Source organism: Acipenser ruthenus, chromosome 19, assembly GCF_902713425.1.
Source record: "Acipenser ruthenus chromosome 19, fAciRut3.2 maternal haplotype, whole genome shotgun sequence".
Lineage (NCBI taxonomy): Eukaryota > Metazoa > Chordata > Actinopteri > Acipenseriformes > Acipenseridae > Acipenser > Acipenser ruthenus.
This window is the reverse complement of record NC_081207.1, coordinates 5,625,962-5,651,843: the sequence shown is the minus strand read 5'-3', so window position 1 is coordinate 5,651,843 and position 25,882 is coordinate 5,625,962. Positions and strand designations below refer to the sequence as shown.

Below are 25,882 nucleotides of genomic sequence, written 5' to 3'. Positions count from 1 at the left end.
AGGGGTATGCTGTTGTAATACCGGTGTGGTGTTGTTGTGTGGTAGGCGTTAAAACGTGGCACATCGTGTACTGATCTTGCCCGGGCATGCGCAAATGATTTTAGATCAGAAAACAAGTAAACGGCCATCTGAAAGGGGTACAAAGTACTGAGTTTGACTTTTAAAGTTTTTTTGATATCATTTTTTTTTCTTCAAAACTCAGCAAATGTATGTGACTTTAACTGATGAGCAACAAATTGGGTTATCTAAAATTGTAAACATATCCGATTTTGTGGGTGAACTGTTTGTCTTGTTGGTATTGATTTGTGCAGTAGTCAATCACAGCAGTGACAGCGTACCTTTTTCTGCAGTCAAACGGGTACCACATTCTGACGCTGTACCACATTCTGACGCTATACCACTTTCTGACCCTACACCTATCATTTCTTTAGTAATTGACATATTTCTATTGGCAGCTACAGAGCATTCTGTAAAATGAAATCTATAGTCCGCCATAAGAAAACACATCAAAAATCGTATTTAATGTAGGGGTCAGGTTTAAAACATATGACAGCTACTACAACATAAGACAGGTGCTCCATTATACTTAAAATATTTATTTGTCTCTGTAGCACACCAAATTCTCTGCCCACATACCATCAACTTTTTAATGTGATATACCTATGGTAGTTTAGCACATCATAGTGAAATACGATGCATATACAATTGCCTATGCATGGGAAAAACTTTGTGAACTGCTATCCCACTTAAAATAAAAATAAAATAAAAGTTGCACCACCAACTTAAAAGCCAAATAAGAGTGTTGGAGAGGCTGTTGTTTATGAGAAAGATAGAAGTGTGCGTCCTACTGGTCTGGGAAAGTAAACTTCTGCATTTTCTGCTCAAGTACCCTTTTCCTTATTTATTCTAATAGCCTGGAGAGTTGTGTGATTTATGCCCTGTGATTTTTTCTCATATGGTATAGACACATAAGAACATAAGAACATAAGAATATTTACAAGGTTGTTAGTAGCCTATTGATCCCAGAATCTCATCAAGCAGCTTCTTGAAGGATCCCAGGGTGTCAGCTTCAACAACGTTACTGGGGAGTTGTCGGTACATGCATATACCAGTGAATCATACAGTAGAACCGTACTGTTTAGAAAATAACATGAAATCTAAAAGATATTGTGATACAAAAAAAAAAAAAAACTTACAACTAAATTGGACAAAACCAACTGTAAACTCAGCAAACAAAATAGCCTGCTGAGGCCACAGTGTGTAAAGTAAACACATGTATTGGCTTAGGAGGAGAGAATATAGCATGCAGATACTAAATCTAAATATTACATTTTTTATATAATTACATTTGAATTCCTGCTACGTATGGAAAGAGTAACCCTAAACATGAGTTAAGCAGCCCTGTTTTCTACAATTTCCTCAAACACAGAAGCTTGCTTTTTATTCATTTTTCATTTAATCAGTAAATGTTAACTTAAGACAATCAAAGTAAAAGGGCAAGCTAGTATGATCTGTCGAATGCAATATATGGCACCCAGTTATTACCATCAATCATTTATGTTATATAACCAATGCCATAACATATTCTATTGATTGTTTTATAAACGATTCAGTAAATTACGAATGGAAAAATACAGAGGCCAAGACGAGGAATTTATAACTTTATAATTCTTTTACCAGAATCTACTTGTATTGTATCTTTGACAATGAAAAGTCATGGTTGGAGGCCTTTAATCATTGAAACATCTTTGAAATCTTCATTCCCTACTTCTAATCCACCCAGTATTGATGATAAAGACTAGACTGGTTATGTTATGTTATGATTTTCTTCCACATACAATGCTGCCAATGTAGAACTGATATCCTGTGCTTTAAGATATCAATCAGTCAGTCAACCGTCCATTTAAATTTGTTACCATTTAATTAGATAAATGACCAGACTCAAAAACTCAAACTTTCAATCACTATATATTTTTCACCACTAACAAAAAATAACAGTTTGATCATAACATACTAATCATAAGTAATGATTAATATTGGGTCTGCTTCTTTGACAAACCATCGCTACTATTTGACTTTTAAAATCCTGTATCTTGAATTATTATTGCTTCCATTTGATGCCATGTTGCTGGTTCAGCTATTTATCAAACCAGCTATCTACTATTTGAGCTGTGTTGATTAATGATGCAATTTTAAAACCTAGTTAACCCTATCTTCCAGGACTCTGCTTGGGTCCTTCTCTCTTACTGCGGTCATGATCTCCACACATTTCATAAGCGTGTACGGTTTTATCGCTGGGGATCTAGACCCCTATAGCTGATGTGTGATCATGTAATCATTCAGCATTTTTAACAGTGATGCCCCCCCTGTTCCTGCACTCTGTATTCCCATTATCCACTGACATTATCCAGGAGCCTGGGCAACAGAGCTTATACAATCAAACCAGAATAAAAATAACACAAGCCATAAAAAAGACATTGAAATAGATTGGAATGGCATCTCCAAAAGTGAATATTATTCCACTGCTATATAAAAAAAAAAAAACAGACCTAATTGTATTCAACTTCTGGGAGACTTGACTGGGGGGTATGGAATGATAGATTAGAGTGATATTAGCACCAAAAAAAAAGACTGAAACAGATGTATATGGTCATTACTTTTCAGTATTGATATTACTTGAGAGTGTTCAGGGAACATATTTCAAATTAATGAAGTTGTTTTTTTTTATTGTTATTTTTTTAATGTTGGTGTTTTTTGCCAGTAAGGTGGATGTTTTTTTGTCAGAGGATGAACTGGAATTATGAAGTATGGGAACCCATAGCAATATCTAAAAAGCTTTTCCATGCAAGTCTTCAGAATGTAATGGTTCGGCTCTAGCTATTATTTTACTTTACGCCTAAATAATACAGAGGCATTAATACAAATAAAAATAAGATAGCTATGGTCCAGGAAGTTAAACAGAACATGAATTATTAAACACATAACCAGAATTATTAAACAAGTAATCCATAAGTTTATTTTATTTTTCTGTCAAGTTGCTGAGCACACTGCTACAGTTCTGTACTTATAAAAAATGTGACTACAAAATAGCAAAACTGGGATGATTTAACAATTTTACTGTTTCTGACCGGGACAGAAAAATAAGACTGAAACTGGGACAATCCCAATTTGTCAGGAAGTCTGGTAACTCTCCCCAATTTGGTAAGCCCAATTATTATTGTTTATTTCAACCCGGCTCACCGCTGCCAATTGGTTGCAACAGGCGAACGAAACTCTTTTATGACATTTATGATATGATTTAGATGAGAGTGAATACACCAGCCTGCCTGTAACAGCTAGAAACGTTGCTTGTGATACCCCTGCTCAGTGGTGAAATGGACTCTCCAGTGCTTCCAATGTGCTTGCAAACTCAATGGATAGTGTAGTGCAGTACAATGTAATGTAATGTGGTGTGTGGCCATGGTCAGATTTTATTTCTGCAGTTGCTCATTCCACAAGGTTTCCAAGAAAAAAGAAGAGTAACAAGACTTGAGGTTGGTGTTGCCAGCCCGTGATCATGCGATGCCTCTGGAAGAAAGGCCCCAATTGAATCTAGCTGTGAGATTACGCCTGGCAACGTGGCTCTGTCGAGGTCCATGGTATCAATTTCCTCCCTCTTTCTGTTTGACAGTGGAGTCCTTTATAACACTGAGCTCACAAGATTAACAGGCATGTGTAATTCCTCTTCCCATTCTCCACTTTCCAGCTTGGGCTACATTAATTTGAGAAAATTAAAGAGCACCGAAAATGGCCCCTTCAATGGCTTAACCAATGGGAAAAATGAAGAACAACATCACATTTTATAGTATCAGTTCGGTGCCGCATCAAATTCTAGATACATTTTTGCAGGGTTGTATATTAACGTTCCCTTCAAAATTTGCATACATTTTTAAATTTTACTTACAGTCTCCAATTTTTTGGCCAGTTAGCATACATATGCTATCATTTAAGATTTTTTTTAATAAATGATGGGCTTTTTTCACAGTTTTTTTTTTTTAAAGTAGTTTTTGACTGTTTAATTTCAGTCGTATCTTTTGATTTACCTACTGAATGGACTCACAGCTGCAATTGAATGTATGCTATAACCTTCCCGTCTGAATAGAAAGTTGAAAGAATAAAGACAGCATACAATACCTTATGTATAGTACACCACCCTGAAATCAGAGCTTATAACATCACAGCATCTGCTAGTAGCAGCTTTCAGGGGACAAGAAAAAAAATTGCTGCTGGTTTTCAGTAAAAGTTTAATCTCCAATGGCAAGTACAAATCCTATCCTCTGAGGTTTACGTTAAGGATCATTAGTCACCCAGCATCTCAAGTATTTCTCCATTATCCCCAGAAGAATCAGGCTGAAGTGTTGGAGAGAATACAGTCACGCTCGGTATCCCCTCTAACACTGACCTCCAGAGAGCTTGAAACTCAGGGAGATCAGATCATGTCACCCTGGAAACCTCCTCTGGCTGTGATAACAGGAGTCAGTGTGGACTGTGAGGCAAGTTATCCATATAAATTTTTCTACTGGAACAACACTATATAGTATTTTAATAGGAAATGAATAGTCAGCCTACATTAGTGATACACCAGTGTTCTTTCAATTTTATGATCAAACCTGTGTTAAGTAGCTCAAGCATTTTCATTGTGACTGCTGAATGTTAAATAATCTTGGTGTAACAGGGTCAAGAATGCCCTGTTCACATTTATTTTACACTTGTATGTTATTATTTTTATAATCTTATTTATTGATTTGATTAGTGCATGCTTTATGTTGTCTGACACTTTATAATTGATTTGTATCACGTTATGTTAGCTTCTCCACTCGTTTCCCTTTATCTGCCTTATTGGGCACCGACTGATTTAATTACTGATCAATTTACGTGCATGAATATAAATAGCCCATGTTTTTACAAATGACCATCCTGGGGTTTGTGTTTGTCTGTGCAAGAGTGGGAACGCAAAATTTGGAGCTTCTAACGACGAGTAAGAGAGAGTGAAACGGGCCAGTAAATGGAGCATCCCGACTAAGTATTGGGCTGATTGTGTGCCGGTGTTGAATAATGAACTTGAGCGGCTTGAGTGTTTTTAGCCTGTCGGTAGCCGACATGAATTTAGGAAGTGAGACAGAATAGGCTATATGGACGGTGATGCTAGTTTCTCTCTGTGTGTTCCCTCCCCTGCACGGACATTGTGTGTGTGTTTAGACCGTTGTATTTTGTTTTTATTATAACTTTTACTGTGTTGTGTAAAAATGTATATCCCCTCTATTCGCTGGGTAGCAGCGTTGTTACATTTGCACTTAAGAAAGTAAATAGTTCCCATTAATGTAAACTTTGTTTAACCTTTCGCAATCTCGCTACTTACTTACTTACTTGTTCCTGCTATTTAATCAGTTTTCTGAATAAAAAGAACTTAAAGGTATCCTACAATCTGTTCTGTGCCTTGTCGCATTGAACTGGCATAGATGCTCTACATTCTGATATTTTACAATCTAAGGCATGTGTGCTGGTTGTGTTCCATTTACCTAAAGACCAATTGTCTACAAAGACTTTTATCCCTTGAATGGCCATTATAAGCGGATGTTAGGATCCACTATCCTACCTGGTTCCTGGTAGCACTTTACATCAAATTGCCTGCAAATGTTACTAGATGTAAATATTACATAAAGAATGAATGCTAGAGAAACACCTGCCTTATACATTCCTCAGTCAGAAGAAAAGTCATAAAAGTGTAGGAAAGACTCTGGTGAGACTTCTTGCATTCAGGAAAATTTCTCATGAGATCACCTGCCAAGCTTGACTAATAACTGCCTGCTCTTCAGTCCAGAATTACAACTTGATCTTTACTTTACTTTTTTTAAATACTCTTCCTTATTTAGTATAAAGAGATGTAACTCCTTCACAACACACAGACAAGAATAAGGTATAACATTTACTGCAAGGTACTCTCAACACACTTCAGCCATTTCAAACTGCAAGTCACTTAGTAACATTTTAAAAAGCAAACAAATCTATACATTTATAATATTGGAATTAACCCAGATATATTACTTACAATGTTATCTGTTTTCAAATGAACCACATGTTTTGAACAATTACCTTGATGTAGTCTGACTGTTCCACTAGTCAATCAGAAAGCTCAGCTACCACTTAACACCAAATACTGGATCAATCACAATTTGAATATTTGTACCTCGGCACAAACTCACAGTCCCACAGCAAGCTGCCAAACCATTGTACAGAAATCGGGTCTATGATCTCTGATGGATATAGGGCTTACATCGTCTCACCTGCAGGGGCAGTATTATCTGGAACCAAAATGTGACCTAAAACAAACTACCCCCTTAAGACCATCTAGAATACAGTCCCCTAGAATAAAATATCAATGTAATGAGACTTTGCTTTGACCGAAGAGACACTGCTGAAGTGAAATGTCCTCGGAACGAAATAATTACATAGCTCTTAGCTGTCGTGCGCATCCATTTACTATATAGGTCTAAAAGGTGCAATTATGAAATAAACGCGTTATATTAAACATGTATTTTCTTTTTACATGATATCGGGCAGTACACTAGGTTAAGAAGCTCTGAATGTGCTTCTTATTCCCAGGAAACCTGTTACAACAGCGGTGACAAAGTAAAAAGTCGATTCTCAAAAGCTTTAAGATAACCTGTTTTATTTAAGGCATATGAATGGTCTAGCTGCTAGTGCTGTGGCGTGAGTGGAAGTTGTTATCATGAGTTAGGCTAGTCAGCAACTCAAGGAAATTGAGGTATTGCCCTATATTGCTTGCGTGTGTTCTCCATTTAGTTTTAATGTGTGTTTACTGTATTCACATTCATAATGTATTGTGCCATTTTTTAAATGTTTAAAAGCATAGAGATTATGTTGTTATTGTATTTCTTGCTCTTATTGTATTACTTGTAGTGTAACACTTGAAATGTATTTGCTTACGATTGTAAGTCGCCCTGGATAAGGGCATCTGCTAAGAAATAAATAATAATAATAATAATAATAATAATAATAATAATAATAATGTTGTGTAATAATAAATGAATGGCGGAATAAGGTTTGCAATGTTTCCCATATAACTCAGAGCTAAGATAGCGCTTAGAAAGCCTTTCATTTCAGGATTCGATTTCCAAGATTTAAAACATGTAAATGTCAGTTAAGCTGGGAGGGATTCTCCTTCCAGTCAATAGGTTATTATGTGATTCCTCTGTGTCTACTTACTGCCTTTTTATAGCTTATCTTTACCTTACGAGAACTCTGCTTTATCAGAAAGAATGAGAGCTAGACACAAAACCTTTAGAAACCAAACCTGCAAATGGTCTCCTGTTTTACATACAAATAAGGTTTCTTTTTTTACATTGTTAGGAATTGTGAAAGCCATTTATTGCAAGTGTCATTAGCACCTATTTTCTGATCATAGCAAAACATCCTTTAACCGACCCTATTCTGAAACATTTAGGACTGTTTAAAGACGTTTTTTTAAGTTCAAGACAGATCAAACAGAACAATGAGAATTAACTTTAATCAAATAATCAAAACAGGCTTTAAAAACATTCCTTAAAACAGTCCTTGCAGTTTTGTGAATAGAGTCCAATGTAACAAAACTAGAAATAAACAACCATGCAGCTTTCAAAAAATGGTTCTAATGACACTTTGGAGTGACACTGTGATCCTTCTGATACAGAAGAACTCCATGTTTGATCTTAAAAAAATATTCTCCCTTTCCTCCCTTTAGTTGTAACCTTGATCCATTATTTCAAGACAATCCAAGCAGCCTGCCCCATGTTTAGTGTGGGTGGTGCAGCATGTGTGTGTCAGCCGGGTCTCTGGCGTGTGGTATAAATGTGCTTGCCTTGTTCTGGACTTACAATATGTATACGGCAGTCGTGCAATATTGTTTCTGCTTTTTTGATCAAAGATTTTTCCATGATGTGTTTTTTTTAGCAGTTTAAATGAAACTTTTAGTGTTTCCCGGAGGCTATTATACAGGAATGCTTTATCTAAACACAATCTGCATTTATAATCAGAGCAGCTCAACAACGCAATCACATCTTGTTGAAATATTCAGGCTTCATCATATACCATTTCTATCTATGTGAACTTTAGACAAGAATTATGTTTTTTCTTCAAAAAATATCAAATTAAATAAACTAACTAAAAGGGGGACTACAGTTCTCAAGCATGTAAAAACTGTCTGGTTTTAAACAAATGGTGCTAATGTTATTACCTAATCTTTATGGAACAATGACTACTGTATTACTTTGCTGTTTCCAGACCATTAGGTGTTAATAGCTACCTGCAAGATAAATCACCATGCTGACATGTTACAGTGAGTGTCCAAAACCAAAGGGTCTCAGGAAAAACAAGGTCAATTATAAACCAGGAAGGTGATGATCAACGCACAGGTATTAATTATGTTATTACAGGTTTATTTATTAATTGTATTTTTAGACAGATTTATACTTAGCTAATGTTATAATAATAATAATAATAATAATAATAATAATAATAATAATAATAATAATAATAATATATTTTTAATATAGCGCCTTTCATAGTGGACCACCATCACAAAGCGCTTTACAGAGGTAGGTTGTGAACTGTGCATTATATGCAGAGTCACTTACAATAGGACACTGATTTAACATCTCATCCGCAGGAGATTCTGTATGCTTGTTAGAAAGCATCTGTTGTTGGATAAAGGATACTATTCAGAATCAGGTGACAAGGATAATAGTTACTTACATGCACTTGTAATTACTATATAATATGTGACCTGTAACTGTAAAAGGGTTGTACTTAGCTAATGGGTTGTGTGGAAGAATAAACACTTCAGTCTAAATTTAGATCCAAAGTTATTCTGTGCATTTTATAAACATTCCAGCAATTGCAGGGAGAGACAATCAGAAGGCAACCGAACATAAGTTCTTCTAGTTAACCCATGAGTTCTCTGCTCACAGGCAGAAACATAGAGTTTATATAGCTAAACAGGCATGATTCTACATAAGGCAGTAACCAATCAAGTCTTTACAAGTATTCTACTTGTACCAATCACATGTTAATAAGCTTTTTATAGTAACCTTGTATTTCTGTCAATAGTGGCTGATACTTTGCATTGTGTAAGAAAAGTGTAGATGCAAGCAGAAAATGTGTATTCTAGTTTCTTAGCAACTTGCGTTACAGATAGTGACAGCTAGAACATTCTGAGGAAATTAGAGACCTATTGTACTCTCTTACTTACATACACAGACTTTCTGTCACGTACATAATTTTTTTTTTTCAAAGTCAAGTCTATGTCTCACATTGTTTACTTCCACAGTTGTGTAGTACAAACTGGTTAGAGGTAATCTACTGCTGCTATAAACTTAATCTACAATCTCAACAGAATCTACAATGATATGTAAAGATAGATTGATTGACATAATTAGAATGATTCATTCATATTTTGCAATGAAATTTTTTGCCTTGAAAATTGGGTAAATGAACAGAAGCATGTGTATAATTCATAAACTAATTGCTATAGTATTTATAAATATTAAAATGTTATATTACCATCAGGAATGTAAACAGAAAACTGCAGAAAAAAATTAGATGACCCCCCTCCCCCCCCACACCACACACTGAAAATCTATTTGAAATTCACATGAGGAATTGTTGTCCCAAAAACAACTAGTAAATCTATTTGATAATCTGACATGATTTAGAGCTCTTATTCAAAAGAACACACTCTCACTAATTGTTTCGTTTTCTGAGAGTCTCTCCTGCCTGATTGTAATTTCCCCAGAACCCTTTATTCTCATCCTGAAATTTGTACTGAATGCCATCATGCATTATACATAACCACTCCAACTAACAAATCCTTTTTTAAATGAAGAATTACAGTAAAATGCACGTATTAAATATATTAAACTTTACTTGTTTATGAACTGGTCCCTCTATCGTTTCCATCACACTAATGTTTGTGTATTTTGTTTTGAAATGTTTATTACCTAATGATGGCGTCCATTGCCCAGTAACGATCTTTTCTGACCTTTGGTTTATGTAAAAAAAAATGGAAAAGTCTAAATATTTATGTCAGTTGATATTTCACAGAAAATAACCATTTGATTGGTGTCTCCTGCAGATTTCGTCTGTATAATCATGTGTGAAAATGAAAGAAAATGGTTCTATGGAAATGGATCTCCTCTTTATAATAGCAGCTGTTATGTGGAAGAAGCAGAGTAAACTGCAAAATTTACTGAGCAAATTTACCAAACGTTTATAATCTAGTGAGGAAATCTCAGGCTATTTCTGAAGTGTTGTACTTGCATAAACACGAAAGCCCAAATGATACCCTGTGCCAGTGTTGTGCTTACAGATAGCAATACTATAACGGATGACCGCAGACTTCTCAATGCTATTTTTTTTTTTGTGAACAATTAGTTTTATAAAATTTTCCTTTCTTTTCCCCACCCCTAAATGTTATTTTATGACTATGACAAGCATTTTCATTTTTTTTCTGGCTATTGATCTATGAATGCACACTTTCGGGTAAATTATGCTTAGGTAAAGGACTAAAATGCTTGCTGAAATACCTAAAGCACTTAATAATATATAGTACTAAAATGAATATATATATATACTGTATGTTCGTGGAGTACTTCACATTACTTGCTTTGTGTGCCCCTATCAGAATACATTCAATGGTTATAAAATCAATTTCAGGATTACAGTGATTAACACATTCCAAGGCATGCATTAAATCTGTCGTGATCTTTTTGTCATGCTGGCATTATCTCTCTCTTTAAGATGGCATTCACCTTTCTTTCATGATCCTTTTGGCTTGATCAGTATCAGGTTTTAGAGGAGAAAAAAAATCCAGCAATAAAGATCTGTTCAACATGCCAATAAACAAAGTGAACTGATCTGTTCAACATGCCAATAAACAAAGTGAACTGATCTGTTCAACATGCCAATAAACAAACAAATAACTCCTACAGTCTTCCTAGCTGTGTCCATTCGCAGTATTTATCAGCAGTGCAAACATCATTAGTGACTCAGGGTGTTCTGCTAATGCTCCAGTATGGAAACAAATTAGTTCAAAGACTGGGTGCCTCCAGGGTCCCTGTTGAACTAGAAAGGAACTGACAAACCAGAGTGCCTTCCCTTATTGATGAATTCATATCCCCTCTGAGAAGTCTGCATGATTGGAATGTGCTACTATACATGTATGTCACAATGGGATTTTAGGCTGTATCTTGAGAATTATTCATCCAATTTTGATAACACTTTGAGTGAACATTCCTGAGGATATCCGTCTCTGATTGGTTGACAAACAAAGGCTACGTCTTCAGAATCCTCTTCTGAATTTGATGAAACTACATGGATATTTGCTAAAATAATTATAGACCAAAATATTCTGTTTTTTCATGTATGTGGCCCTCTCTCCCACCATATATAATCACATTTTTAAATTATATTTAAAGACAAATGAGACTCTAAATACTCCAAAGCAACTCTGTTAGAGATGTTGGTTTTCACGAAGAGATTTAATGATTTGGATCCGTTGCTGTTTAGATCAGTTGAATAGACCACATGGTCCAGAACTTCAAACTCCCTATCAGACATCCGTAGCCTATTGTGGAAAAGTGGTAAGTGGTACGTGCAGGTGCAGTAATGAAACACAGAGAGTTATAATACAGTTTGAAACAGTTTTTAATTTGTATCCAGGTCTGGTGACCAAATAATAATCTCCGGCAATACACAACAATGTGTAGTGCACAGAGTAAATAACAACAGGGTTACAGTCCCAAATAATAAACACGAATATCCGTCTCACAATATACTAACACGGTCACCAGTCCTGGGTGCATGCAGTAGTGCTCGTGGTGGGTGATACAGTTTATTTCCTGACAGTGGTGAAGTGCTGTTCCGGCTTTGTGCTGGCCCAAGGAATCATGTTAGCTGTCTGGTGATTCACAAACAAGACAATTACTAAAAGACAGAACAAACAAACAAAAAACACTCATGATACTGGTCACAATCCTTTTGGGGTCTCCCACCGTCCTTCTAGGTTTAAAAACCACAAACCAAGTGAAGGAGTAGATTGCGATTCTCTGTCCCCTTTTATGCTATCACGCATGACCCCTTGGTAAACGAGTGCATCTGTCTCTACTATCTGCAGCTGCTACGTCGTTTCCCTTCCGGGCCAATATGTTCCTGCAACGTTCCTGCAGAGTCTTGCCTTCTTCCAGACTGACCGACTTCCTCGGCCCGGAGAAAGAACTGTCAGGCCAGCCCGTCCAAAGAACTCTACTTTCGCTGCTTAGTCAAGATCTCCTTGGGGATCCCTACTCTAGCCATAATCTGTACTAACTCGGTGGCTATTGCAGTGGCACTAGTTTACCTCAATGGAACTGCCTCTGGATATCGCGTTGCATAATCTACCACTACTAATATATGCGTATACCCAGAGTCAGAAGGTAGCAAAGGGCCCACTATGTCCATTGCAATACGTTCAAAGGGAGTGGAAATAATCAGCAGTGGAACCAAAGGGGCGGGGCACACTCGACCCGGCGCTGCTCGCTGGCAGTCCGGGCATATGGCTGCATATTTCGACACATCAGTATGAAGACCTACCCAATAGAATCAAACCAATATCCACTCCCTTGTCTTGTCAGCTCCGAGGTGCCCCACAAAAGGGGTATCATGTGCCAGCCTCATGACCTTGGTCCGACAAGATGGGGGAACCAATAATTGTGTTACAGGCTGTCCTGTGCCTGCGGCTAGATTTACCCTATATAGTAATTGTCCCTTGATACTGAAGTGTGGATATACTAGCACCCCAGCGCCATCAACATCCTTACTCAATAGACCGGACCTGCCCCCAAGCGTGCACTAGTGATGGGTCATTATGTTACCCCACACTATGTCCACGCTTGAGTACCACATATCCGGTATATTGAGAGGGGCAGGAGTAGCATCTGCCCTGGATGGCCCAGTAACCTCGCCCTCTCGGTCACACTGCATTCCGACTCCCTTTGACTGGCATTTGTTACCATTCAAGCACTCTCCCGCCAGACCCCAGCCTTGTCTCAGTGATGCTCCCTTCTGTTTTTCTAGGACGGAAAATAGGAGAAAACATTTCGGCTTGAAAAGGAAACACATCACCAATTTTTCCTTTTTTTTCTGCCATGTTTACGTGTGCGGCTGAGACTGCCATTATTTGCATTTTTTCTTTAAATTTTGGCCAGTCTCGGCCCAGAATAACTGGATGTGGCAACCTTTCTGCCACCCCTACTACCAAGTGACGTTTTATCGGTCCTACCGATAAGCATACTTTTAGTGTGGGGTATGCCGCCATGTCTCCATGGATACAGGAGATGGCCAGCTTGTGGACCCACGACACACTGCCCAAGAGAGCTGTTCTAATTAAGGTTTGCTCATATCCTGTGTCCACTAATGTGTGGGGTTTCACATTGCCTAAAACCACATCAATCATACAACGCCCCTCCTGACCATTTTCCCCGGGCTTACCTATCTCAGGTGCCCAATTATACACGACCACGTCACACTCTATGGCAGCGGGGCATGACCTGGCCAGATGTCCCTGTTGGTTGCACCAACAATGTATTTATTTGTTTTTCTATTAATTGAAAAAGGGCACAAGAAATGAGATTTTATGGTACAGAATGTTTAATAAAAAAGGACAATTATGAATGGTTAATTTTATTTGTCTACACATTCCTCATTTAGTATAATACAGCTATATGTTCCAATACACATAGAGATATACATATATACTATTACATCATGTTACACGTTGAATGATATATAATATATAAAGGCAATCAGGGTTTATTATGTGGTGAAGAGCACATATTTTCAAAACAAATGACTAATACAGTTACAGATAGTTCTCGCTTCTGGCACACAGAATTTCAAGAAGTGGGCTGCGTACTGCTGTTAATTAATTTTCCAGATAATAACATGGAAGTTTTTTTTTCATTTGTCTTCATCTGATACAAGAAGAAGCTTGTGTCACCAATGAACAATGTTCTTATTAAGGATTAATCATTGATGAATACTGAGACTGATTAGTGCAGCATTGGACTGCTGCTTTGCTTGAAAAAAAGTATTACATTCATGCCAGTTTCTTCTCTTTTTATGATTTTTTTTTTTAATATAACATGCACCCTTTTACAAATATTAGGAGAATTTCTGTGTGCTATAATTGTCTTGTGAGTTATAAACAATGTGTGCATTCTGGTAATAGTATTTTATTAAGTATACTATATATTATTTTAATAGGACATTAAGCAAGGGGTGCATATTAGACAAGGCAACACAAGGTATGTGCATTTTACACCAGGAGCTTGTTATTTTAATTTTATTTGAATTGAAAAAAATACTGATTTCAAATTTTAATATCCATACAAAATATATTTTCCTTCCCTGCACAGCCCTTGTCGCTTCATATGCCATTACAGAAACGTGATCTTTAATTAAAAAATAAAAAAAAACTCTAAAAAAGGAAATAATAATTGCTAAATAAAGTAATAACTTGTGGTGTTACCTGATGTTTGCACTCTCACACCCCACAGCATCTCTATATGAAGGAAACCATTTAACTACAATCAAGTTACAATACATTATTTTAAGTCTAAAAAAAAAATCAAACTAAACTCTTACAAACATCATACATACATCAATATGGTTCATGTGTGGCCAGATCAATGCATTGGATATAACACAAGAATACATCATTGCTGCCTGATCAGAGGGGCAGTAAACAGGGTCTCTTGGCAGCATTTATGATGATTGAAAGGATGGCCAAGGCATTACCCTAGAGTGTTTTTGTGACCGTAAAAGCCCTTGACTGATAGACACAACCTTTTTATTTTCATTTAGAGAAAATTACACACTTGGGTTCCAACACTTTGAAAAAAAAACAACTCTGCTCTAAAATGCACAATAAAATGACACCAATCTTCAAAGCACCCTGCATCCATAGAGTTTTGCACTCATTAGTAACAGTGATTTTAAAGCTGTTGTGTCCAAGTAACAGGGCAACACCCAAGTGCTCCCTTGAACCTGTACTCATAACAGAATGATCAGCACTCGAGTGTTTCCTCTTGGGAATAAGAATGTTTCATTTTTTTATTTTATTTTCTAGGATCTTTTGTTTTCTCCAATGTTTTCCCCAGAACCTAGAAGCAAACCCATTGTATCTGAAGTCCTTCACTCTTAAAGACAGCAGCTGGCATTAATGGTCTAATGTTTTCTAACAATCGCTTGATGCATAAGCTAAGCGTGTTACATCTGTTATAGAAATTTTATTGGGTGATAGTTTCAGCTTTAATCGTCAGTAGCCACAGACCAGCTGCACACCGTATAATTAATCAATAAATTATGGATCATGAGAATTTAATTTAGTCTAAAACCACATGAAAAATAACAATGGCACTTTCTTCAGGTGTGTATCAAAACTTACTGTAGACAGTTACCAAACCTTTATCTACTGAAGTCCATGTTAATGTTTGCTGTGATTACAGTAGATGTCTAAGGTCTCTTCCTCTTATTCCCCGCTGGATAAGGTCACTCAAGATTCAGGCAGGTCATTGAGCTGGTAGTTTTCCAAACTTGATTCCTCCCGGACGCTCCTGCCGCTCTTCTTGGGACACAGAATCCTCTGGAAGCTCCTCCTGAAATTTGTTGAGAGGCATGCGTATAATATGGGGTTGGCGCAGCTGTTTGAGTATGAGAGAAGAACCACAAATTCAAAGAGCCTGGTGAGGGACAGAGTGGTAGCCAATGGCATCAGGAGAAAACAGAAATTCATGATGTAAAATGGCAGCCAACAAATGGCAAAAACCAACACTACCGTGACCACCATCTTGGTTACCCTTTTCTCTGAGACTTCTGCCTCCCTGGTGTAAGGGTTTATGAGGGCAGTCCTCAATCTTACCACCAGTAACATGTAGCACAGTGAGATTACAATGAAGGGCAGGGCAAATCCAAGCACAAAGGTGTAGATCATAAAGGCAGCAGACCAGGTCTCGTAGGGAGCTGGTAGAACAAAAACGCACAAACTGAACTCCACTCTGGAATAGATGCCCATGGGAATCACCGGCAGGAAGGAGAAGAACCACAGGAGGATGCTGACTATCTTGGCCACGTTTGGAGAGCGCCATTTGGAGAATCTGATGGGATGGACCACGGCCAAGTACCTATCAACACTCATGACAGTCAAGCAGAAGACACTTGTGAACTGGTTGATCCCGTCCAGGATCATGACCAGTTTACACATGAAACTGCCGAATATCCAGCGGTTGAGGAACATCTGTAGAGCCAGGAAGGGAAGCCCCAGCATGAACAAGCCGTCAGCCACGGCCAGGTTAAAGATATAAATGTTAGCCACAGTTTTCATCTTGTCCAAGTGGAGAATGATGGCGATAACCAATGAGTTTCCAGCAAGTCCCAACACACAAACCATGCAGTAGAGTCCAGCCATAAGGACTTTGGAGATGCTTGTAGGAACGTCATCCTCATAGTCTAGGGTGTCATTGAAGAAACCAAATGAGATATTCTGAACAAGATCTGTAACAGACAAGTCCAGCGATTCCATTTTTTTTAGCAATATATTGAAGGAGGACAATATATTTAAAATGACAATAAAATGTAGCAGTAGAGAGTCAGTGTATGTCCTCTGGGTTCACTGATAAAATATTCTCGTTCTTCTTAACCAAAAATCCATTGTGAAAAATGAAACTAACTTAGAAGACATTTCTTTCAAAAGAGAAACGGCCCATATGCTGAAATGATTTAAAACCCAGATGCCAAATTAGAATATTAAAACACAAAAACAAGACCAGTAACATAAAAATCCATACAAGAGCTCTACAAATGAAATTCCTTTGAAAAGTTTTTTTTGTACCGAAAAATTCTAAAAAGAGAATTTGCTTCCAGGAGCACACTTGCTTGTGCTGTTGGTCCCAGAGATTTAGCTGGTCTTATATCATGCTGTTTCCAAGGTGCAGATGGCTCCATCTGTTGCAGATATTTTGTTTTCATGATTAAACATTCTCCCTGAAATAGTTTCCAACTTTTTTTTTTTTGTCCTGTGGTCTTTAGTTACGTTGTCAGTGGAAAGAAAGCTCAGAGTGACTGCTGCAGCATGCTTCACTGGCAGCTACTGAAACAACAATAGGAACTCGTAGAAAGTTTAAGTCTTCTTCCACAAGTAATGGTCACATTTTATTAAAATGGACAGATCAATTTGCTGTGACTTTTTTTCAACCTTAATATGAAACATGGTTCGCCTCTGTTGTTTCAACCAGAAAACAGAATTCTTGGCATTCATAAATGCATGAAACAGGTCAACGTAATATAAACATAACACAGTTCATTTTTAACAGATTAGGTGTCAACCAGGAGGAGCTGGCTAGACTTGGGGCAGCCTGTGTAATTATAAGGAAGGGGTGAAACCAACAAAAAAAGAATCTTGAATCAATTTGTTTCAAGGTATGCAGGGAATTACTTTATTTGGAAGGGGGGCATTTCACAGAGAGTTTACTGGCCAAACATTCCTTGCCATTTATTAACTCTTTCCTGTTGAACTAGGTTTTACAGGCTCTTGTAAACTGTGCTGTGCAATTCATTCAGACTAAGGGGCCGTGCCGGATTCCAAAGAAAACCAGCATCTTTGTTATTACAGATCTATCAACAAGTCCTCCAGGACCTTGTGAAAATAAAGGATCCTGCCGGACTAAAGCTACGTCAGCGGCCCTCGGGATGGGAGCTCCATCAGCAGGGAGCTATTCATCTGACAACCTCACACACAAGCATTCCATCCTCCTTACTGGATTTCCTCTCTCTGATTTAGTATTTTTTTTTCTGAAACTGACTTGGACTTGAGCTGGACTTCAATATTAGCCTTGAATTTCAGAGCCATGGTGAACTCTTCAACTCCTTTTAGTTGATACATTGCAGATGAACTGACAAAGGTCACCACCCTTCAGAGTTCACAGGATAACTGTATTCTTTAAAGGCTGACTATACTAGAGCCCTCGGCCGCAGGAGGATGAAGGTCAACTCTTCAGGTGTCTGCCCGAGCTCACTCGCTGCCTGAGTTGCTTGTACATGATGGAGGCTATATGAGACTAATAGGGTATGATAAACAACTGTTAAAGTTAATTGAATGTGGCGAACGGCTTAAAATAGCTAGTCTAATATGGCTTTGAAGGCTTAAGACATTTCAACAGTAATTAAATCTGCTGATTAATTATCTCTATATGGGTAATTTCTATTTTTTCAGCTTGTCTAGTTTACTGTAGAAAAAAGGACAGCTTAAAGCTATAAACATACCCAGTTGCCAATTATTTGAGATACAGCTGGCTAGAATCATCCAAAGAGAATAAGAGTGAACACAATAGTGCCTTGAATTTACAACATCTATACAGCATTTTATAATAGACTTTGTAGATCACATTTAGATTGATTTTACACAAATATTTATGTGATTATGAGGACTTTCGGTTTTTAAAGACTTCTGACCATATATTCAAGTGTTAAACTTCAGTCTAATTAGCTCCTGTTCTTTTTTTAAATTGGTAATACACCTTTTAATTTAAAACTAAAACCAAACAAATAACTTCTCTTAAGCACATCAAAGTGTTAAATAAAGAATGGAGGGAACACTTTGAAAATAAGACCCTCAGAGGTCCGAAATTTCAGTAGCACGCCCCTAGTGGTCATTTTGAAAACCACCTCGCTCTAGAAACTCACATTACTGTAATAAGTTATTAAACACCTATATGATATTAATTAACATGGTAAGAAACTAAATGTTCTCAAACTGTAGATGATGAGCAGTAGGGCAGATGGAGTCAGTCAAAGGGAAAATAAAGTCATAAACACCAAAAAACTCAACTGGTTTTCTGATTTAGCTGTGGAAAAGCTTAAATGTTAGTAAATACATGTTACTGCATGACAAATGTTATTTCTGTATAAACAGATTTGTCCATAAATAGAAAAATAAATCAACAGATCCTGCTCACTATTTTAAGAACCACTTGATCCTGGTAATAATCACTGTAGCTGTAATGCCGTGCACAAAACAAACAAATGAACTGCATTTGCCACCTGAAATGAATAAAAACATGTAAATATTGTAAATAAATCTGCATGACGGAGTGGTGTGGCAAAATAAATACAACCTCCAATCTCTCCTGTCTCGCAACGGATACCCACACCACTATCACATGGTTATAATTCAGATGATTACAAAACAGCTCCAACCCAGTTCTAACATGCATAATAACCCCAGGGGCTGGTTTTTCAAAACTTGTAAAGTTTGTAACTTGTAATCCTATATTTTGAAAAAGGATTTCGTAATTGTAATTATTTGTAATCTGGATAAATGTAATCCAGCGATGACATTTTCTGAAAAAACGGATCAAAACGATCCAGATACAAGTAATCTCGATCACAAAATATAGGATTACAAAATCCTGATCACTTTGATTCAGATTACAAGTTTTGAAAAAGCACCTCCACCAGGTGTACCAGTAGGAAATCCCATTTCTCCAGTCACAACTCTTTGTGTGTGGGGGTATGCCCTTATAGAGGTGTACAATTGGATACCAAAATGCTGTAAAGCACAGGAAAGCATGGTGACATGCAGCAAAGAACGATTCCTACTCTTTTAAGCCTAATTAAGCACCCATTAAAACCTGTAACTGCCCAAACTGCTATGCAATTGGCAGAACATGAATCAGAATGGAAAAGCATAGTAGAAATCCTAATAAAGCATTATTACAAAAATATCTACACTAAATTTGAATATTTTTTTTATATTAAAAACTGTTCCAGTTTTCCAAAAATAGTTTTTAAAGACAAATATGATCTCATCATTTTTGTTTTGTTTTTTAGCAAAAGCAGTCAGAACATATTAGGGATACAGACTGTGTTATTAATTTCAGTACAGTAGGTTCCTGTGCAGTGTTGCTTCAAGGCTGCAATGCATATATTCTGCTCTGAAAATAAATTGGTACACTAAGAAAAAGCACCTTATGAATATTTGAGTTTTTGTCTTCGAGATGAAGAGAATTTCAGGTTTCACTGAGTTCTCACCAAATCTGTCAGGCCTCTCAGATTGACTGACAGGTTTGTGGCCTCTTGAGCGCCTCTGGCTGAATTGATATGCAGTCCATAGCCTCACTGAAGGGAAGGTATACTCTGCTGCTTCATCTTTCCCCTAATCAATTAACTGTATATTCCTCATTGTGATACTAAGCTACTTGATATTGATGTGGTCTTCCCAGAGATAATGAAAGGTAAACTAGCATAATCACTGATTATCCATTCAGCAGAGAATCCATGCAGCACAAGTACAGTACTACCATAATTCTGTGCATTTCTTTAACCCACCCGCCACACCGATTAAAATCTTTTTACCACATAGTTTTCCTATTGAAAGGCAATGTTCAATCTTCATAGGAGGCAATTACTGTCCATTTCTACAGGCAAATAATGAATCAATAATGGTAGGAAATCGAAAGAAACTGCAAAAAAAAACAAAAAACAAAGGTTTCAGCTATGCTGTTCTGAGACCAGTTTTTGAGCCAGTCTAATCTTGCACCAGTGGTTTGATGGCCTCCCTGCCTATTATAATTGTGCCTCACAGCATAACAATCTTAGTTGTTGAGTGCAGTAGGTGATAGATTTATCAATACCATGATCATAAAGTCAGCATGATGTATGATGATAGGAGATGCCTGGGTTGGACCATGTTCCCTGAATGCGACCACATGTAAGAGAAAAATTAAACAATTAGTAGTTTGTAAGTTCATAAAGTCATGCTGTTTTAAAGACATTAATACTGGTCAACATTTGTACTGTATAATAGGGTGGTGGTCCGATTGGTGGTATTTGATTGGTCCAATCACAAGGGCACTGTTTATAAAGGTGCAATTAGTTGCATGTTTGTGTAAAGCAAACCTAAAAAGTATTTTGCGTGGTGTTATTGAGGAATATATAAACAATAAACAATGAGGACGAGATGCTCTGAACTAGATCACTTTGTCGTTTCAACTTTTTCCTTTTCTTTTTTTGGTCAAAAGAACTGCTATGGCTAGAGACTTGCAATGTTTAATAATAAAAAAAAAAAAAAAACACATAGAGTCGTGTTTTCCCAATTTGGTATCATTTCAGTGTTTTTCATATTTACACAGAATGTATCAGTTAAGGGATCCAGTTTCAAAATAATGGTGAAACAAAACCTGGATTGTTATAAACACTCTTGCAGTAGCAAGCAGGGCAGAGATTAAGATGCTCCTGTCAATGTAAACATTAGTGAGCTGCCTGCAAACAGAACTGAGGGGCTGTGTTTGTGTGCAAAAGCACAGAGGGTGTCCATACTAAAAAAAAATACAGCAGTATTATACAAGTGGCCAAAAACTATACTATAGTACTACATAGAATACTGTAATCTATAGTGTGTTAGCAACTGCAACCTACTATGCTGCAGTATTTTTATATGGGGTGTTAGAGAAGCTATCTATCTATCTATCTATACACACACACACACACACACGCACACATACGTACTTGCTATTAGTTTATCAGGCAGAAATAAGCCAGTTCATAATGATACAGACACCTACACTTAGCAATTATGCAGTTCTCCCACCTCAGACAGATCATCTCAGACAAAGGAACCCTAAAATACTTATGGCTTTTAACTGTCACAATGGGCTATTGTAGTACAAGTGAAATACAAAAAGGAGTTTTAATTTATCGCATTTCTGTTTCTGGGACCATTGCTATCTACACATATATATTTTTTCTTAAATTAACTTGTTCCTAAATGTATTTAAATTAATACTGGATATTATTTTTCACTTTCGCTTTGGTACCCTTTTATCACGAGAAGGAATTACTTCCTTCTAGCAGCAGTAACGTTCTATGTTGCCTGCTTAATCATATGGGCTTTCTGCATTCTGTATTATCATTCAGATGAAAACCAGACTTTGCACACTATTATCCTTCACAAACAATACAAAAGCAATTACATTATTTTGTGGTAGTTGAAAACTAAGCTTATTGTACTGTTAGGATGACAGATCACTTCACAACACGATATGTAACAATCTGACACCAAGGACAGCAGATGGAACGTCTTCAGGATAACCTTACACTGACGCATAGGGTAGAGCTAGGGAATCACCATAGCCAACGGCAGCCTTGTGTTTCAGAGAAAACGTGGACATGGAATCAGGAAGTGGACTTTCACTGGTACTTGTGGGATTGAAAGTAAGCAAGTACTGTAATCTATATTTTTATTTGTAAAAAAGAAATACAAAAGGAACAAAAAGAGTTTATAGGTAATTGATTATGTTACTCAGCATGCTTACTGATTAACTGCCGGTACCATATACAAAAGCATTTTTTTTGCATTGTACTACAGTATATTGAAATGCGATATAAAAAGCTTCATTAATATAAAATAAATTATTTGTATAATAGTAGATTATTGAAAAAAAAAGTCGTTAAGGTGCAGTATTCATTATGCATGCAACATAATGTGCAGGTATGCAATTAAGCGAGGCTATCTTATTTGTTTTGCATTAAAAATGAGCAAGCATCTACCCTATAAAAATAATTTAAATACGATCTGTTTGTAACCATTAAAGCTGCAGGTTTTTCTACATCTGGTCTCATTTCATGATGTCATTTTCACTAGAACTGTTATCTGATTATAAACCGTTATTCAAGTTTAGGGCATGCATTGAATGGGGAAAAAAGCAGCATAAGCCAACTTGGACAATGCATTGTGGTAAATGGATCTGGTAATCAGAGTTATCAAGCAAAAAAACTACAACAGATGCTGTTCACAAGCCATTGTCACCTGTATCTTTACCTCTCAGTAGACTGCCCCCTGTACAGACACTTACAAGATTGGGGTACAGGAGGTGCTGGGAGGGACTATTGTCTTCTGAAAACAGAAGGTTAAAAGGAAACACCAGGTAAGCTTGATACAAGTTAGTTTATTTTAATTCTCTTGGCATACCCACAGAAAACTGGCCTTCATTATTGTAATAATAGCAACAAATTATAATCAAGTAAGCAATAATACCCCAAACATGATCTCAATTCCAGTAAAACCTGCATTCCTTTGAAATCAGGAAATCAAATCAGGAATTACAGGTCTCTAATGCAGGCAACGGCTTGAGAAACCACACCAGTGACATTGTGAGACACTGTGTTGCTTCTGGGCTGTTGTGGATGGAAGTAGAAGAATATGGTTTTATCTACTGTATATATTCCTCTGTTACATTGCAGGCATAGCAGTTATGATAAATCCTAGAACAGAAACACAATAGATTTTCAGGGTTGCAAATAGGAACCCCAATTAAATCAGCAGTTCAGTGGACACCAGGTTTTTTCTAGGTCTAATTGGCAAGGTGTTATAGATAACATGTTCAGGTGTGTCTGTGTGTGCTAATGTAAGCTTATTGTAAAGCTTATTATAATAGGAGTCTAATTCTAGCTAAGCTTCCGTTATGCACGCTATTTTGTGTTCATGCAAAACATCTCCCTATTTGTGGTGCTGATTTTATCTCAAAGTTTACAAGCTTTCATTGTGATTGCATGCCTGCAAATAGCACACAATCGGAGGTGTAGTTCATGCAAATCTTGCATTCTTCACAATTTAAATAAGCAATAGAGAAAAGTAGGATAGTGGCATCCCATGTCACAGGGATGGATTGATATTTGAAGTTGATTTATGTACCTCATACATGGAATTCAATTGCTCAATATATGTTTGGTTTGAATTTTGGTTTAATTGGCACATGGATTGAACCTTAAAGTAATCCTACCCGTCTCTCCTGGGATCTAGTTTTAGATATGATGATTTACAAATGTCCATCAGTATTCATGAAAGCATGGTTCCTTTAACTCATTCAGTATGAGAGTACTGAGCCAGTATATTCCCTGTGTGAAAAAGTAATCGCCCCCTTAGACTCAATAACTGGTTACGCCACCTTTAGCAGCAATAACTGCAACCAAATGCTTCCTGTAGTTATTGATTAGTCTCTCACAGCACCGTGGAGGAATTTAGGCCCACTCCTCCATGCAGAACTGCTTCAACTCCGTGACATTTGTGGGTTTTCGAGCATGAACTGCTCTTTCAGGTCCTGCCACAACATCTCAATGGGGTTTAGGTCTGGACTTTGACTAGGCCTTTCCAAAACTTTCTTGTTCTTCAACCATTCTGATGTAGACTTGCTTGTGTGTTTCGGATCATTGTCTTGCTGCATGACCCAGCTGCACTTCAGCTTCAGCTCACGGACGGATGGCATGACATTCTCCTGTAGAATTCTCTAATACAGAGGAGAATTCATGGTTCCTTCAATGATGGCAAGGCGTCCAGGTCCTGATGCAGCAAAGCATCCCCAAACCATGACACTACCACCACCATGCTTGACCGTTGGTATGAGGTTCTTACTGTGGAATGCAGTGTTTGGTTTTCGCCAGACATAACGGGGCCCATGTCGGCCAAAAAGTTCCACTTTTGACTCATCTGTCCATAGAAGATTGTTCCAGAACTCTTGAGGATCATCCAGGTGCTTTTTGGCAAACTTGAGATAAGCATTCATGTTCTTCTTAGTGAGCAATGGTTTCCGCCTTGCTACTCTGCCATGAATCCCATTTTTGCCCAGTGTCTTTCTGATGGTGGAGTCATGAACACTGACCTTAGTTGAGGCGAGAGAGGCCTGCAGATCCCTGGATGTTGTTCTAGGATTCTTTGTGACTTCATGGACGATTTTACGCCTTGCTCTTGGAGAGATTTTGGCAGGATGGCCACTCCTGGGAAGATTCACTCCTGTCCCAAACTTTCTCCATTTGGACAATATGGCTCTGACTGTGGTTCTGTGGAGCCCCAGAGCCTTAGAAATGGCTTTGAAACCCTTTCCAGACTGATAGGCATCAACAACTTTTTTCCGGAAGTCTTCAAGAATTTATTTTGTTCGTGGCATGATGTGCCTCTAGAACCTGTGTGCTGACAACTTCACTCTGATGGTAAGGGCCAAAGTTAGTCAGATTTATATTGGGCAAGGCTGGCCCTAATTATCCCTTTAATTGAGTTGAGTTAACTGGGGGGGTGTGGCAAAGTGCCCCGCCCCTGTGTGCATTTGTGTGTTCTGTGTTGTATATATGCGTGCGTATGTTAATGTTGGTGTATAGATTGGTACACGGGATATAAACGGGTCTGTGTTTCACGTGTGTTTAAAGTGTATAATTATATTTAGGCACGAGGATGGCACATCACTTCACGTGCAGATAAAATGTGTATAATGTGTGGCACGGGGTTGCACGTAATGAATTCACGTGCTGGGATTCAAGTGAGTAATTAATTAGTAATTGAATCCCAGCACAACAGTATATATAGATGCACAGTTTCACTCAGTCGGGGTTGGTGTTCAGTGAGTGGAGAACGAGTGTGGAGAAGGAGAGTTAAAATAAGAACGGAAGAACGTAAATATAAAGTAAATAGTGTTTTCACTCACCGTGTTTGTTCGTCCCTGTTTGTTAGTGTCTGTCCGTTTTGTCTACCTGTTTATTTTGGCGTGAAGTGCCGTGTCCCGTGTTTTGTGCTGTTTTCAACCCTTTTATTTGTTAATAAACGCTGAGTGCAGCCATTGCACTCAGCTCATCATCAACCACTGTCTTTGTTTTGAATTCCTGTCTGGTCTGACGCCACCCACTCTGGCCGTCTTTGTGACACGTGGTGTCATCGTGGGATAGCCGCGCCTCCAAGCGTCAGACCAGGAGGGGTCTGGAAAAAAAAAAA

At 37.6% G+C, this 25,882-nt stretch overlaps 1 protein-coding gene across 1 annotated transcript; it reads right to left on the bottom strand.

The window, feature by feature from the left end:
* Positions 1-13,801: 13,801 nt before the first annotated feature.
* LOC117424773 (somatostatin receptor type 2-like) lies at positions 13,802-17,043 on the bottom strand. Its single transcript, XM_058992201.1, has one exon. It carries the CDS (start codon positions 16,649-16,651, stop codon positions 15,626-15,628), a length of 1,026 nt encoding a protein of 341 aa, XP_058848184.1. The 5' UTR covers positions 16,652-17,043; the 3' UTR covers positions 13,802-15,625.
* Between the last annotated feature and the right edge of the window lie 8,839 nt (positions 17,044-25,882).

Coding starts and splice junctions, on each gene's coding strand:
- LOC117424773 (XM_058992201.1), bottom strand. CDS start 16,651: ATGGAATCGCTGGACTTGTCTGTTACAGATCTTGTTCAGAATATCTCA.